The sequence below is a fragment of the Mustela putorius genome, unplaced genomic scaffold (assembly GCF_011764305.1).
Source record: "Mustela putorius furo isolate JIRA1106 unplaced genomic scaffold, ASM1176430v1.1 tig00000592_pilon_pilon_pilon, whole genome shotgun sequence".
Taxonomy (NCBI): Eukaryota; Metazoa; Chordata; class Mammalia; order Carnivora; family Mustelidae; genus Mustela; species Mustela putorius.
Window position 1 is genome coordinate 4,554,806 of NW_025421426.1, and position 15,786 is coordinate 4,570,591.

The 15,786-nt window shown below is 52.0% G+C and overlaps 1 protein-coding gene across 7 annotated transcripts in view; it reads left to right on the forward strand.

The window, feature by feature from the left end:
- The window catches only part of NFATC2 (nuclear factor of activated T cells 2), a 155,482-nt gene that overhangs the window by 76,800 nt on the left and 62,896 nt on the right, over positions 1–15,786 (forward strand). For all 7 annotated transcript variants that reach the window (XM_004746192.3, XM_004746194.3, XM_004746191.3 and 4 more), the window contains exons 4-5: positions 1,289–1,491; positions 2,510–2,682. In XM_004746192.3, the coding sequence (XP_004746249.1) occupies positions 1,289–1,491; positions 2,510–2,682 (376 nt within the window). The remainder of the gene's footprint in view (positions 1–1,288; positions 1,492–2,509; positions 2,683–15,786) is intronic.

Here is a 15,786-nt window from a genome sequence, read left to right on the forward strand (position 1 = left end):
TGTTGTGACAAGTAAAATAAATAGACATGCCTGCCCTCAAAGAGGTGATGGTCTAATTGTAGGAGAAAGACCTGGGGCACCTGGGTATTTCAGTTGGTTAAGTGCCCAACTCTTGATTTTGGCTCAGGTCGTGATCTCGGAGTTGTAAGATCGAGCCCCATGTTGGGCTCCATGCTGGGCATGGAACCTGCTTAAGATTCCCTCTCTCTTCCCCTCCTTATGCCCTTCCTCTCCCTCTCACATGTATCTGTACACACACACTCACACCCACACTCTCTTTCGCAAAAAAAAAAAAAAAAAAAAAAGAAGAAAGAAAGAAAGATGTAACCAAAAGGAATTGAGGAAATATATAATAATATTAGATTAATAAAAAGAAGGAAAAGGAGCTAGAGAAGAAGGAAGGAGGTCGTCCTACCCACTGGGGGAAAGACTCAATTTTAAATAAGATGGCCGGGAATTTTATAGGCATTCTTTATATATTCTAGGTACTAATCCTTTGCCTGTTCTATGTTGCACACATTTTTCTCCAGTCTTTAATCTTCTTTGAACTCAGATGATGGTACTTTTGCCTAGCTGTTTCTTTCTTTCTTTCTTTTTTTTTTTTTTTTTTTTTTTTTTAAAGATTTTATTTATTTATCAGAGAGAGAGAGAGGGGAGAGAGTGAGCACAGGCAGACAGAATGGCAGGTAGAGGCAGAGGGAGAAGCAGGCTCCCCGCCAAGCAAGGAGCCCGATGTGGGACTCGATCCCAGGACACTGGGATCATGACCTGAGCCGAAGGCAGCTGCTTAACCAACTGAGCCACCCAGGCGTCCCTCTTTCTTTCTTTTTTTTAATTAAAAAATATAACACGTTAGTTGGAATCTATTCATATAAAAAGTGTAAGTTCCTTCTGATCTTCCCAGGCAACCACTGTCCAGAGCCCTTGTTTATCTTTCCCGATTATTTTCTGTCCTCACCACCATGTGACACTCTCCCCATATCCCTCCCGACAACACTGAACACTGGCAGTTTCTGGCTGTTTCCTTGTAAATGCAATTCTGATCTCCTACATTCTTTCTCATGGTTGTTTAATATTCTGTTTTAGAGAGGATGTCTGTATTTTACTGAAGCAGCCCTTCTGGTCGGACGTCAAGGTCCCTTCCAGTTCTCTATTCCTCCAGATGGTACAGCAATCCTGTGCTCTTTCCGCCGCCTGGGATCTTCTCAGATTTTTGTGGGACGACGCCCACCAGTGCCCTGTGTACTAAAGGTGTTATAATAATTTGATTTTGTGTTCTCGCCCACAGCTCCATGGCTACATGGAAAACAAGCCCCTGGGACTTCAGATCTTCATTGGGACAGCTGATGAGCGGATCCTTAAGCCCCACGCCTTCTACCAGGTGCACCGAATCACAGGCAAAACCGTCACTACCACCAGCTACGAGAAGATCGTGGGCAACACCAAAGTCCTGGAGATCCCTCTCGAGCCAAAAAACAACATGAGGGCAACGTAAGGGCTGGGGCCCAAGGGTGGTGGGTCTTTATGGGGAAGCGAGCGGTAGGGAGTTGGGACAGGAGACTCTGATGTTGGCAGAAGGAACCATGGATGGTGGCTCCCACTCTCTGATGGACCCTTCAAGATTTGTTGAGAAAGTTTCTATTTTCAGAGTTCTCTACCTAAGTCCTTGTCATGGGTGTCAGGAGGAAGAATACCAGCGCATCTGTGGATTATGTTACTTGGGATGAGGCTTAATGTATGTGCATTTCAACATTTATTTGGCATAAAGAAAATGATTGAATAAGGATGCAGGAAGGTCAAAATTCACCAAGCAATAGGCCTATAGCTAAAGTTGGGGAGATGTTGCACCCATGGATTGGCATTAAAACAAACTCCATGTTAGAAAATAATCTCAAACTTCCAAGCCACGAGAATCTTATCAAGAACTCCCGACTGCTGTTCACTCAGGTCTGCCGATGGTGAACAGGCCCCACACATGCGTCACTGCTCCCCTCACTCTTTGCCCTTTCCTGAGCTGTTTGAGACTTAGCTGCAGACAGAGTGACTTTTTTTTTTTTTTTTTTTACTTTTAGATGCGTGAGTGTGCATTCCCTCAGAACACGAATGCGTTCTTCGGTGACCACAGTACATTTATCAAATTACAGATAGTTATTGTGATACATCCCTCTTACCTACTGAGCCGTCTATAATCAATTTTTCCCATTGCATATTTGAGCTTTTTAGATACCTTTGGGAGTAGAAAAGTTGGCATGAAGAGAAAACCTCCCTAGAGAAGTAATTTCCCCTGGGGGTGTCTCTCCTGACTTGGCGCGCGTCTGACCTCCGGCCGGGCATCAGGTCCTGGCGGGAGTGTTTCCCGGGGATTGCGATCCTCCCCGCCCCCCCCCCCCCCACGGCCGTAGCTGGCGGTGGAATGATTTTGGTTACCTGAGGAAGGTGGTCTTGTGGGCGATCTTTCCATTTTCGCTGAGATGCTCAGTTCTAACCAGGGTTTTCCACCTCCCCGCAGCATTGATTGCGCCGGGATCCTGAAGCTTCGGAACGCCGACATCGAGCTGCGCAAAGGCGAGACGGACATCGGCAGGAAGAACACCCGGGTGCGCCTGGTGTTCCGCGTGCACATTCCAGAGTCCAGCGGCAGGATCGTCTCCCTGCAGACGGCGTCTAACCCCATCGAGTGCTGTAAGTTGGGCTTCGGGCAGGGTCGGCCTCTGCAAAGTGTACGTATGTGACCTTTGGACCGTGGCAAGGTGCCCAGCGAGAAGACGCTGGACTCGCAGGGTTCATCGGGGCTCCGAGAGGACCCAAGGGCCCAGAGACAGAGCCCATGTAGCAGTTTCTCTCTGCTTCTATTTACTGGTGGAAGGTTTCGTGGTCTCACAGGACATTAAAAAATAATACAGCTAATGAGTAGCCTACCGCTTTGTTCAGAACATTTGAAATGCGTAAATGTTTTGGTCTTAAAGAGGGTAGATGCCGTTGGAGTGGGTTTACTGTACGCTCTGTACTCTTTTTCTTTAACTTGCCTCTCCTTTTTTCTTTCTTTTTTTTTTTTTTTAAGAATTTTATTTATTTATTTGACAGAGATCACAAATAGGCAGAGAGGGAGGCAGAGAGAGAGGAGGAAGCAGGCTCCCTGCTGAGCGGAGAGCCCGATGCGGGGCTCGATTCCAAGACCCTGGGATCATGAGCTGAGCCGCAGGCAGAGGCTTTAACCCACTGAGCCACCCAGGCACCTGTTCACCTCTCCTTTCTACTAGAAGAGTATCCCAGTGGCTCTCGCCTCTGGAGCAGTGATTCTGCTGGTCTCAGTGCCGAGTGCTCAGCACTCAAAAGCTTGTAGAATCTTCACAGTGGTCTTTGGTGATGGCTGGTGCCATGAAGCCCATTTTGTAGGGGGGAGGTGGCAGGAGCTGAGAGATTGGCTAATTTGTGCCGGCAGAGCTGCGATGTGGACAGGGAAAGATGCCCAGACAAAGATCCAGAGGAATCTTAGAATGATCCAGTATGCGGTGGCCGAGACCTGCCATGTGCACGGGCCCTGAGTAGGAGCCGGCGCGGTTCTCACGAGGCTTTGAAAGAAGCAGCTGCCTTGAGCTCATTCCCGGGTACTTGAGGCAGGATTTGTAGTTGGTTTTTTGCTTTTTGACATGGCAAAGCTTATTGTCTACCCTGGCTTTGAGAGTTCACAAATGGTTTGTCAGAGCATGAAGGAGAAAAAAGTAAACATTGTTGCAGAAATCGAAACTGTTTATATATTTTTTAGTTTCTTCTGAGAGCATTTTTTATGTTGTTACAGTCATGTTCTGGTTTCAGGGATCTTTTTCCTTTCTACTGGACATTTTACCATAATTCTGTGTCGCAAAAATCTGTTGTCTATGGAGGCCAGGTCCCATGGAGGAGTAGAGTGGCTTGGTGGGAGGCAGTAGGGAGTGGTGGAGACCAGGGAGCAGGAGGACATGTTCCCCACCTAAAGAGAGTGCCTTTTTGTCACCCCAGCCAGTATTTCCATGTGGGCCTGTAGGCTGGGGGTGGCCAAATCCTCTGACTTTCTAAGACAAACCAAAACTCTCCTGATTAAAAACAAAATAAAAAAACACAGCAGCAAGTTCAAAATACTGTGTGGATCAGAGGAAATCTTCATGTGGCTTTGATTAATCAGAGATAATCTTAATCAGACATTAATGAGTAAAGCAAATGCATGAATATCTTTATGCAGAGAAGGTTGAGGAAGCCTGACTCTCAGGATTGAAAGCCAATGAGGAAAGAGCCTGGGCTCTCATTGGGAGAGAAGCCAGAACTTGGTCTTGGTTGGTCTTTGGAAAAAGATGAAGGGGCCCTATGATTTCTTCCAGCCTTACGAGTCACGATGTGTGTGGATCAGGCTGAACGTGGTGGTGAGTCTATCCTCTGATGTTAGAAGAGAAAGACCCAACAGCAGACAACAAAGGAAAACAAGTGTTGAAAAACATCATCTCAGAAACATTGGAATTCCCCTCCCCTACCCAGCAGACCCCACCCCTGTCCCCTGAGTGCTAGCCACGGAGGCTGCCCTGCTCCGATGTTGGTTTTGAACATCTCGAGATGTTTTTGGGAAGGAAACTCGGGCTCTTCCTCAGTAATTTGGGGGATTTTGAGAAGATAAACTCTCCTCTTTCTGGCAATGACTCACACTACAGGATGGGGCTGTGGTTTGTAGCAAGGTGGGGAGCAGGTGGCCTCAGGAGAGGCACATGCCAGAGTACCCTGTTTCTCTCTGTGTCTGTGTCAGCGTATCTCCTATTGATCTGAGACTTTAAGGATCACCCCTTTAAGGATCACATGGTGAACCATGAGCACCTCCAGCAAGATCTCTGGGGTGTTACAAACTTATTTGAACCTCAGACGTAGGCTTTTTTCTGTATTTGGCTGATTCAACCACCTCCTTTTGACAGATAAGGAAACAGACTTTCTTGGTAAAGTGATTCACTCATTTTTACTCAGTAGGCAGCAGAGCCGGAGTCTCCAACTTTCCACTTCTGCGAAATAACTTCTTGAGGTTTCTAGAACACCATGGTTCCTTGCAATACCACACTGAACCACCAGTTGGTCTCTCTCTCTCACCCAGAATCCTCTGTCATTTTTATTCCCTTCTTTGACCACTACCTGATGGTTCTGTACATACTTATTGACGAATGGCCTTACTCTAGGGTTCCTACAGAGATATTCAGTAACTATTTATTGACACTTAGTCTGTGGCCTATGCAGACACAGTATGTGTCCAGTAAGTGTTTGTTGACGGGTTGACTTAGGATGGACCCCATGGGGAGGGTGAGTTGGCAGGAAAAGCACTCAGTGGACTGCTACTTATTTGCAAGGCTCGCTTACTTACACTTTGGACGTGCTGCTTCTATACCATCTTGGAGGTCAAGGGTACGTTCTCAGATTCTAGTGAAAACAAAGCAAAACAAAACAAAACAAAATCAAACAACTTGAGCAGATTACTGGAGGCCACTCTTTGGAAAGTGGACTAATTTGCTAGAACCGTCCACTGCTCACATTCCTTCACAGGTCAGCTCGCAAGAGGTCAGAGCTCCCCTTTGCGGAGACGGGCACTCCATGCTACTTCCCCCTTCCCACCAGAGCCTTCCATATGGCCAAGGAGGTGCTTCCAGTTCCCTCCCTTGACTGTCAGCCGAGCTGACCTTGCAGCTTCCCTGGTCCTGCCGGCTCCGGGTGGTGCCGCCACTCCCTTCCCACTGCAGATGACAACCAACAGCCACGACTCCTGCTCCTCTGGGAATAGGGAACACAGCCGAGGGCAGGAGGGCACACCCCTGTCTTCCCCAACCACACACCCACATGCAGCTGCGGTGCCTTTCCTCCTCCAGAGCCTTGCCATGGGACAGCTCTCCTTTCCTCGAGGCTCCTCTGTGTTCTCAGCACCAGTGTGACTTTCTCGGGGTGGTTGCACCCCTGGGTCCATCTTGTAGGACTTTCCCAAGGTGAGCACGGACTGGGTGCCCCCGACGGGGAGCCTCAGAATGACAAACATCTGTTGTCTCATGGTTCAAGAGGCCAGAGCCCAGAATCCAGGGCTCAGCCAGGTGGTTCCTTCTGGAGGCTCTATGGGAGGATGTTCCAGACCCCTCTTCCACTGGCTGCAGGTGCTGGCCAGTGGTCTTGCACGCCTCGGCTCTTGGGGGCATCACTCCAGTCTCTGCCGCCTTCTCATGAGACCCTCTCCTCGGTCTCATCCAAGGACACGGTCATTGGGGTGGGGGCCCACGCTGATCCTGCCTGATCTGCTCTCTATCCTGAGCTTGCTTGCACCTTCAAAGACCGTATTTCCATATCTAGTCAGGTGTGAGCTTCTGGCTGGCTGCGGAGTTCTAGCCGGCGGGCGCTCCGGTCAGCCCAGGACGCCTCCTTCGCTGCGTTTCTTGACTTCACATACGTCTCTGCTCCTCGGTCCCCAAACCCACCGGGCATCTTTCTGGGACGTCTCTCTCTTGGCTTTTGCCCTTGCTGTCCCCTCCATCCAGAACACAGGTTCTCAAACTTGGCTGCCCGTTGGAATCACCCGGGGAGTTCTTCGAAGACAGGATGAGGCCTGAGTCCCACCCCAGAGACGGCGAGTCTGTCGGTCAGGGGTGGGGTCTGTGCGTGGACACATTTCCGAGGTCGCCTGGTGATTCTGCTGTGCTGCGAAGCTTGGAGCCCTCCCGACCTCGCCCCCCCCCCATTCCTCCCTCCCTCCAGTCCCTGGGCCCCTTCCTCGCTGAGGCTGCCGTTCACATGGCCCCTCAAGGAAGTCTCTTGTCCTGACCCCACAGGGTACCGGGGCCTCCGCTGTGTGCTGACAACCCAATTCACTTGTCATTCTCTCTCCGGTAAGGACAGAAACCAGAGGGTGTCAGCCAGGGCCTGCCACAGAGCAACTATCTCTAGAATGGTTGTTTAAAAAAAAAAAAAAAATAGTGAAAACAAGCATCTCCAAGCTGCCCGGCGGGAGAGAAAGGCCATGAGGAGATAGGTGGGGTGGGGGGGACTGTCCCCAGGTGCAGAGGTCTTCTCCCTTGAGAACCTGCCCGTGAGTTCACTTCCTGCCCTGCAGAGGGGCCTGTCTCTGTTCATAGAGTTTCAGAAAACGCCAAAACCGGTTTTCCACCAAGTCCTGCCCACTCCCAGCGCAGAATGGACGTTCGCTCTGCTCTTTACGCAGGACCTGGGGGGCGGGTGTATGATGGGGAGCGGCAGGTGGATTTTCTCACAAGCTCTTTCCAGTCTCTCCCTTTTCGTGACGTAACTGGGTGTCCCCGAGGTCTAGTGAAGATACAATCAGTTACACAACCGCACGTCTTCAGCTGAATGATTTCTGACAATTCCCAGCACCTGTGTGACCACGACTCAAAACGGGACACAGGACATTTCCTTGCCTCCTGGAAGGGCCCTCATTCCCCGCCCGCCAGCGCCTCCTCCCCACTCCCACACACCCAGGCCACCTCTCTTCTCATTCCCGTCACCGTAGATTGGCTTTGCCGGTTCTGGTACTTACTTGATGGAATTCTGCAGCGTGGGCTCCTGGGGCTGGCCGCTTCTGCTCGGCACCGTGATTTTGAGATCCGTTGCGCTTATGGCATGACTCGATAGTGTATCCTTTTTCTCGCCGAGCACTATTCAGTTGTGCGACTCTAACGATTATTTTCCATTGATAGACGCTGGGCTTGTTGGCAGGTTCGGGTGCTGTGGAGAAGGCTGCCATGAACCTTCTCGTTCTGGGTCTTTTGTGGACAAGTGCTTCCAACTTCTCCCAGGTGGATGTCTAGAAATGGAATTACCCCTTCATGGGGAAAGGATGTGTTCCAATTTAAGTGTTTCCTAAATCATTTTATAATTCCGGGGAGCCTGAAGTCTACCCCCTTGGGCACAATTTGCATTTCCTTAATGAGTCAGGGTGCTGAGTGCCGGTGGTGTGCCTCTGGGCTGTTTCTGTGTCTTCTTTGATGAAGTGTCCATTCAAAGCTTTTGCCCATTTTTTTATTGGCAAAAATCTCAGACTTTTGTTGTTAATACGCACCAATTGTTTGGATGGCAATTGTTTTGGATAGGAGTCTTTCGTCAGATGTATGTACTATGAATATTTTCCCCAGTCCGTGGTTTGCCTATTTATTTTTTTATTTGTGTCTTCTCATGGGCATTGATAAATTTTGATGAAGTCCTGATTTACCATTTTCTTTTCCTTTGGGGTTAGTGCTCTTTGCAGCCCCCCCAACAAATCCCTCTACCTGTCTGAAGGGAACAAAGATACTCTCTTGTGTTTTCTTCTAGAAGCTTTTTGATTATGGCTTTTAGGTCTAGGGATACACTCCATCTCAGGCTAATTTTTTGTATGGTGTGAGGTAGGGTCGGGGTCCATCATTCACCGTCTGGAAGTCTGCTTGTTTTATATGCCCTTTTCTGCAAGCAAGAGCTTGGAACACCCAACTGTGTTCCTTCCCTCTTTAGTAGGCCTTCGCTGCTCCCCCTCACTCCCCTAGGTCTGGCTTGGGAGATGGGTGATCGCGCAGGATTGCCTCGTGAATGTCCTTAGAATCAGTGGGACCAGCCTGGCATATTCCCTCATTTGCTTCAGAAAGCAAAGATGCTTAACGTGTCCACCTGCTTCTGCCAGAAGCCGAGAGGACCCACCTAATTCATATGGGCTTCTTAATGTGGATTTTACCACTTAGAAATATGTTTGGAGTGCATGATACACTGTTCTAGGCACTAGGGATAAAACAGTGATCGAAAGAAAGTCTTGGCCCTTGTGGAAGACACACTCTAGCAGGGAATCCAACAATAAACAAGTAATGAAAACCATCATTTCAAACAGCTAAGTGTGGTGATGGAAATAACAAGACGATGTGTTGGTGACTTAGGGGTGGGGACCAGCACACTTGGGTATGCCCGATCAGGGGAGACCCTCTTGGAAGAGGTGACACATTAAGCTGGGCCTGAGTGGTGGGGGAGCATGGCCCAGCTGAAGAATACAGTAAGTGCAAGGGCCCTGGGGCAGGGTAAGTTCCAGGTCTTCAGGGAACAGAAGGGCAGCTGGGGAGGCTGTATGGAGTGACTAGAGGTCAGGAGCGCTCTGGAGATGAAGCTGGGGTCTCAGATTTTATTCCAAGTGAAGTGGGAAGCCTTGAGGTCCAAGTAGGGGACTAACATGATGGGATCTGTATTTTCAAACTTGTTTGGTACACATAGATGTTCATAAATACTTAAAAAGCGACAACAGGGACCTGGCAGGGAAGAGGTAAAGGAAGAAGAACAATTACCAGACACCTGCTGTGAGTCCAGCACTTTCCATGTTGCTGCTGAATCATCAAAAACACGGGGAACTCAGTACTCAGTATCTGTTCCCATTTCACAGCTGGGAAAACAGAAACACAGAGAAGCTGAATAAATTGCCTATGGTCACACAACTAGTAGGGGGCCAAACCAGAGATGACATTCACATCGTGCTGGACGTGGAATGACAGCATGGGTGAAAGATTAATTTAGGCCAGAACCCCCAAACTGGCATCCTCTCATATACCCAGGAGACCAGCTCAGCAACTTCAGAGGCCTGTGGGTGCCCAGCTACCCACGGCAGTAGGTTATTCCCGAGCTGCTATAGCCGTAAATCTGGGAGGGAATTTGAGCATCGGACAGAAGGTGGCTAGGCCAGGCCTTTTTCAGCCCCTGCTGCCCAGGGAGACTTTTAAGCAAGGACCAAGAAACCACATTTCAGAAACACCAGAAACGTATGGGATGGGGGGAAGCAGTTTCAGGCAGTGATGAGGTCTGGGCCTGGGTTTGAAGCCTGCCTCTGCTCCTTAGTGGCTAGGTAGTCACAGGAAGTTCCTTAACACTCCGTGCCTCAGTTTTCTCATCTGTAAAATGGGGATGGTAGCCATACCTATTTCTTGGGGGTTAAATGCGTATGTGTGTGTGTCCTACAGTAGTTGCCAGCTGAAACCCCAGCAGGATAACCGAGTGCCTCTCCCGTGGTATGCCCCACACTTGCTGGTTGGCCACCCTTCCCGTGGTTTTGCACAGCAGCTTTGCATACACCTCTGCCTGCCACTCTGTCGCTGCCAAGAGACCACAGCCGAGGCAGCAGCAGACAGGTGTGGGAGTTTAACAAACACGGGTTTGGGGAGTGGGCACCAAGCAGCACCCCCTGCTGCTGAGAAGGGACCTGGGTGGTTTTCTGGCCTATGGAGTGCGTGGGCCGGGTGGTGAGTAGTGTCAGGTGGCCAGGTTTAGTGGGGAGGGGGCCAAGATTGGGAGGCTACCCTGCTGATCCCTATGGTTATCTGATGGAAGGTTATGGCCCCTCACGGAGCTAGTCACGCAAGGGCAGGGAAGGCAAAACCGCCCTGATTCAAAGTCTGCCATGTGCCCACGGCTCTCACGTGTATTAACTTGTTTCCAGCCTCCTCATGGCCTCGCTAGGCTCACCCGAAAGACTTGCTCCATCCATTCATTCAGAAACATTGACCAGTGCCAGTGAGCGTTGGAGGCGTGAAATGCTGTCCTCTCGGAGCTGCTTTTCACGTGGGCGGAAGTGTGGAAGCATTTTGTGATTTGCTGCAGCTGTGCCTGGCAAGGCGAGGGGCCGAGCCAGGGGTGACACCTGTGTCCTTCTGTCCGTGCAGGCTGGCTGAGGCCCGCAGCGATCAGAAAGCTCATCCGGCAGTCAGATGGAGGGTCATGTGGCCCTCAGGGAGGGAATCATCTGATGGGGCCGCCTCTTAGCACTTTGGAATGGGAGCGTGATTTTCTGAGCAAGGAGAGGTCATAGTGTCCACCGTGGCCCTCCTGCTTTGTGAGTTCGGGGAGATGAAACCCACCAGCCCTGCAGGGAACTATGTTACTGCTCCGTATTCCATATGGGAAAGCTGAGGCCGCCCGAGGTCCGGAGTGAGAAGATGGTCGTGTGTGCCACGGGCCCCACGTGTCTGTGCACTCTACACCTCACTCCCACGGGGTGAGTGCCGACAGGTCTCGCGCAGAGTTGAACCCCACACTCAGGGAGATTTGCTGTCCCGCCTCCCACTTCCCAGGGAAGACCCCGGAATCATCACGGCAGGGGCTGAGGGACCTAAGGGGCCGGTCTCAGGCGAGTCCTGCGTCAGCACTGTATTCTGAGCTGGGCTGGGCTCACAGCCAAGGACGGCAGCCTGCTGTAGAGACAAGAAGGGTGGACAGCAGCTGGTGCACTGCGGCCAGGGGTGGCCAGTGCTTGCCCGGAATGAGACTGATGGGGGCCCCTCCCTTGCCCCCTCCCGCTGTCCCCTCTTGCCTAGGCTGGCTGGTGGCTTTCCCAGCGGGAAAGCCTTTACTGAAAAGGGTCCCCTCCGGGTAGTAGAATCCCATGGTCGGTCTGTCTGCCTTATTTAGCTGTGAGCTCTCAGGCATACCCCTTCTCCCCTGGGAGACCCAGTGCTCCCAGCTACAAAATGGGAATGATTCTTGCTTAGTGGTCCCTTGAAGCTCAGCAGTAAAAATAAATGTAACTAAGGTTCAGTGAGCCTGTCAAAATGCTACACGCTTCCCACGCACTGATACATTTAATTTGCAAATAGCCCTATGGGGTTGGTACTATGATTATTTTCATTTTATAGATGAGAAAAGGGAGACAGAGAGAAGTGACTTGCCCCAGGTCCCAAAGCTCGGAAGCCACCAAGCTGGGCTTTGAGCTCCAGCACTGACGTGGCAGCATCCTTTTATCCACAACCCTAAATTGCCTCCTCATGTGTGTTTTATGGTATCAACAAATACATGCGTGTAAAGTGCTTAGAATCCAAGGCACTCTCTGTCAGCTGTAATTACTTGCTATTATTAGCCGAATCCAGCCACTCTGCAGAATCAGATTGCCCGGACCAGCCTCTCCTGCCTGTCTCTTGAGGTTTTTCGGGTAGATCGTAATTCTTGGCCACATACCCTGATGACGGGTGAATTGTAGACAGGCGAGCAGTAACGTCCCGTTTCCAGGCTGACGCAGGCAAGACCCGCACCACCCTGAGCTGGTGCGAATCTCCCCCAGCCGCTGCCTGCTCTGCTCCCCACCAGCCACTTTTGCAGAAAAGCAAACACCCGAACTGGTTAAAACCAGCAGTGCCCTGTTGATTCAGAGCCCATAAAACCCAGGAGCCCCGAACCCCTTTATGACCTGCCGGGATCTGGGGGCAGGAGGGAAGCCTGGGGGTTTCTTGGTGGGGCCACCTAGAAGCTTGCGCTGGAGCAGAACGTTCTCGACTTCACCCACAGGGAGAGCCCAGCCCTCAGGATGGCTTTGACATGGCGGCTCTTGGTTTGGATGGTCCGGAATTTCTAGTGGTTGAGAGGCCCATTGAGAGTCAGTGGGGACTGATGGGGGTTGGTGTGCACACCTGGGCTTCCTGTGAGCCCTCTCGCAGGTCTCGGGTGGTCCAATTAGCAGCCATCGGTGTGAGAGGTTGCATCAGAGAGAGAGAGAGGAGGAAGTGGACCCCAGGAGGGTAATTTTGGTTGCTGTTTGCCTCTCTTCAGTTCCTCTTTCAGAGGCTAATTGGATTTGTTTGCTTTACCTCCGGGCTCTCTGAGGATGCTGGGGGATCCCCTGGAGAAGGTCCCCTCGTCCTCAGGTGGCCTCTATAAGTGTCAGAGTTGGCGCTCAAACAGATGTGTGTAACAAGTCGCCTGGAAGGGTTGTTACCATTGCAAATTCTAGGCGGTCTGGGTGCCGGGGATGGAGGGTGTGGTTTGAGCACCTGTATGATTATCAGGCGCCTCCTCCGACCAGGGGGCCCAGCGGCAGGGGACCCGGGAGCCTTCTCTTGAGCAACTCCCGCCAGTCGAGGTTGAGCAATCCAGTTTCTGGGTCGGGATCCACCAAGAGCAACAGTGACCCGCTCAGTAGCGTGCATCGGCAGGTGGACGTGGGGGGCGCAGGCTGGGTGAAATGCAGCATCTGAGGCAGCCACGCTTAGCCTGCGCCTGGCGCATGGAAACTGCTGGAGCCTCTACTACAGGGTCTCGTATCCGTAGCCTTGCTGGCTGGAATTGACTGAGCCACATACCTTTCCTGTGGGTTCTCTTATGGGAGTCTTGGAACGGCCCATGAGGTGGGTTTGTGAACAGTCGCGACGCCCAGAGGGGGAACCAAGCTTAGAGGACCCCCACGCGAGGACCCCCCCGAACTAGGACCAGGGTGTGACCTGTGCGGGGCTGCCCCTTGAGGGTGCCGGAGCTGGGTGTCTGTTCCTCTCTGGCCTAAGAGACATTAAGTGTCTTGGTCTGTGCTCCAGTAGGGCTGTCCCTGAAGGGTTAAAAAAGAGAACAAATGAGAAAATGTTTTGGAAAGGGCTAAGCAAGAAAGCGTGGCATTTTGAAAGTCGACAGTGAGAAAGTCATTTCTCGAACGGTTACCGTGGGCCCTGCGCTGCCTCAGTGCTTTTGTCTTACATAAGACACTTTTCTTATTGTGATAAAATACACATAACAGACTGCGCCGCTTGACCCGCTTGAACGGGTATAAACCCATGGCACAGAGGACACTCGTGGTGTGCCACCGCCACCCTCTAGTTCCAGAGCTTGTCCGCCCCCACCCCCCAGGAAAGGAGCCCTGTACTCCCTGGCCCTTGGCGACCACCTGTCTGTGTTCCGTCTTGGCGGATTCGCCCCGTTCCGAGCGGTTTGTATCCGCGGGTCCCAGAAGAGCTGTCTCTTGGTGTCTGGCCTTGTGTTTAGCATCACGTGTTCAAGGTTCCTCCATGGTGTGGCCCGTAGCATGCTTCGTTCCTTCTCGCGGCTGAATCGTGTTTCTCTACGGGTCCGTCCGTCCGGGCGTCGGTGGATGTCTGGGTGATCGGTATCTGCTATTTCGCGAACTCTGTATTGCCTGAGCCCGCGTTTACACGCAGTATGTTCTCCCAAGATGTTGGTACCAGACCTACGAGGGCAGGAGCGGACAGCATTTTCCCGAGGAGGCATCTGTGATCCAGAGAGGTGAAGTGACTTGCTTAGGGTCACACAGCAGGGAGGTGGCCAACACAAGACTTAGAAATCGTGTCTTTCTGACCCCAGAGCCCAAGCAGCAGTGAACCAGGGACTCTCCTCTGGCTCCCAGGTCCGGCGTTATCCTACCATTGATGGTCTCTGGCAGATCATACCTGGTGGGACCCACTGGAATTCTTAGAGGTCATTTAAAAAAACGGAAAAAAAAATTTCTGTTGGGGTCCCCTCGGAGCATTGAAGTCAGAATGTGTAGAACAGTGTTCTCAACCAGGGACAATTTTGGCCCCCTCCTCCCCAGGGCCATCCAGTTTTATGACTAGGGACAGTGCTGGTTGTCCACAGGGGAGGGGTACGGCTGGCAGCCAGTGTGGGGAAGACCAGGGCTGCTGCTGATCTTCACACCGACGGTACCCGCATCAGGAGCGCCCAGGCTGAGAGCCCCTGCTCTAGGGTTAGGGCCTGGGTGTCAGTGTTCTATAAGTTTCCGGTCCCATTCTCATGGTCAGGGCCAGGAGCGCCTCTCAGACTCGCTAGTGGATAATAACCACGTGGATTCCCCTTTCCTTGTTGCACCGCAGCTTGGGTTTCCTGGGTCTGGGGAGGGGGGCGTCCGAGGCTCTGTCTTTCTGATAAGCTCCCCGGGGTGCTGGTGCTCCCAGCTCTCGCCTCACGTTCAGGACTGGGGAACGGAGAAAGTACAGTTAGCTGGGCTGGACCCTTGTTCTCTCTCTTTAAACTATTGTTTAAAAAAAGAATGTTTTCCTGCCGATGAGGAGAAGGGGTGGGAAATGCAAATGCAGCCGAGGAAGAAAAAGGGGGTGGCTTGAAACTGCGAGGCTTTGCAGGGGGACACCATGAGGCTGCTCCAGGAAGGAGCCTGCCGGGTTCACAGCAATGCACAGTGATTCACAGACCAGCTGTCGGGGCCAGTCTCCCACCCAGCGCCGAGAGTCACGGCCACAGCTGGTCCCCGGCCTGGCTGGCCGAGAGCCCATGGCTGGCTTGCCCAGTAGTGATGACTCAGGCTTTCCACCTGCAGAATGGGAGGGACGGCTCTTGCCGCCTCCCCACCCATGCCTGGGGCCAGAAGCCCCCAGCGGTCCCCCAGACTCATCAAAGGCAGATCTTAAAAGTCAGGACCTGCTTTTCCAGGCAATGCAACTGCTGTTTTCACTGCTAATAAATCTCCATTTGTGGCAGCTCAATTAGGAAGTCATACAAAACTCTTCTATTGAAAGAAGGGATTAATAACCCGGCCCATGTGGGAGAAATTAGCAGCTTCTGCAGTGAGGCCTTTTTAATATGTACTCTTAACTGGCAGCCCCTTGGAACAGCACTGGCTGGCTGGTCCCTGGGCTGAGCCTGGCAGGCGGTAAAACCAGCCAGGGATCACCATGAGTCATTGGGTTGCACTTTCAAGGTGAAGTGGCCGGGAGCATCCGGCTGGTCCACAACAGACTCCTGAAATGTTGCCAAGGGCGTGGTTGCTCCTGAAGGAGACAGTTTCAGGTGAGATGGAGGGGATGCTCGGCTGCCTGGAGGTGCGGCCCGGCCGGCAGGGAAGGGTTCGCTTTGAGCCTCCAGCCTCACGCGGCTGCTGCCTGCCACAGCTCCCGGATGGGGAGGTCCTCGGGCCCCTGGCACGGAAAGGCCTGGCCCTCGGCCCAGTTCTCAGGCTTGGGAGGAATGCCAGGAGCTTGGGCTGACTCACAAGGGGAGGGCCGGCCTCTGCAGCCCACGCTGCTAAGGCGAGGCCTGAGCCCACGGGTTGCTCTTGCT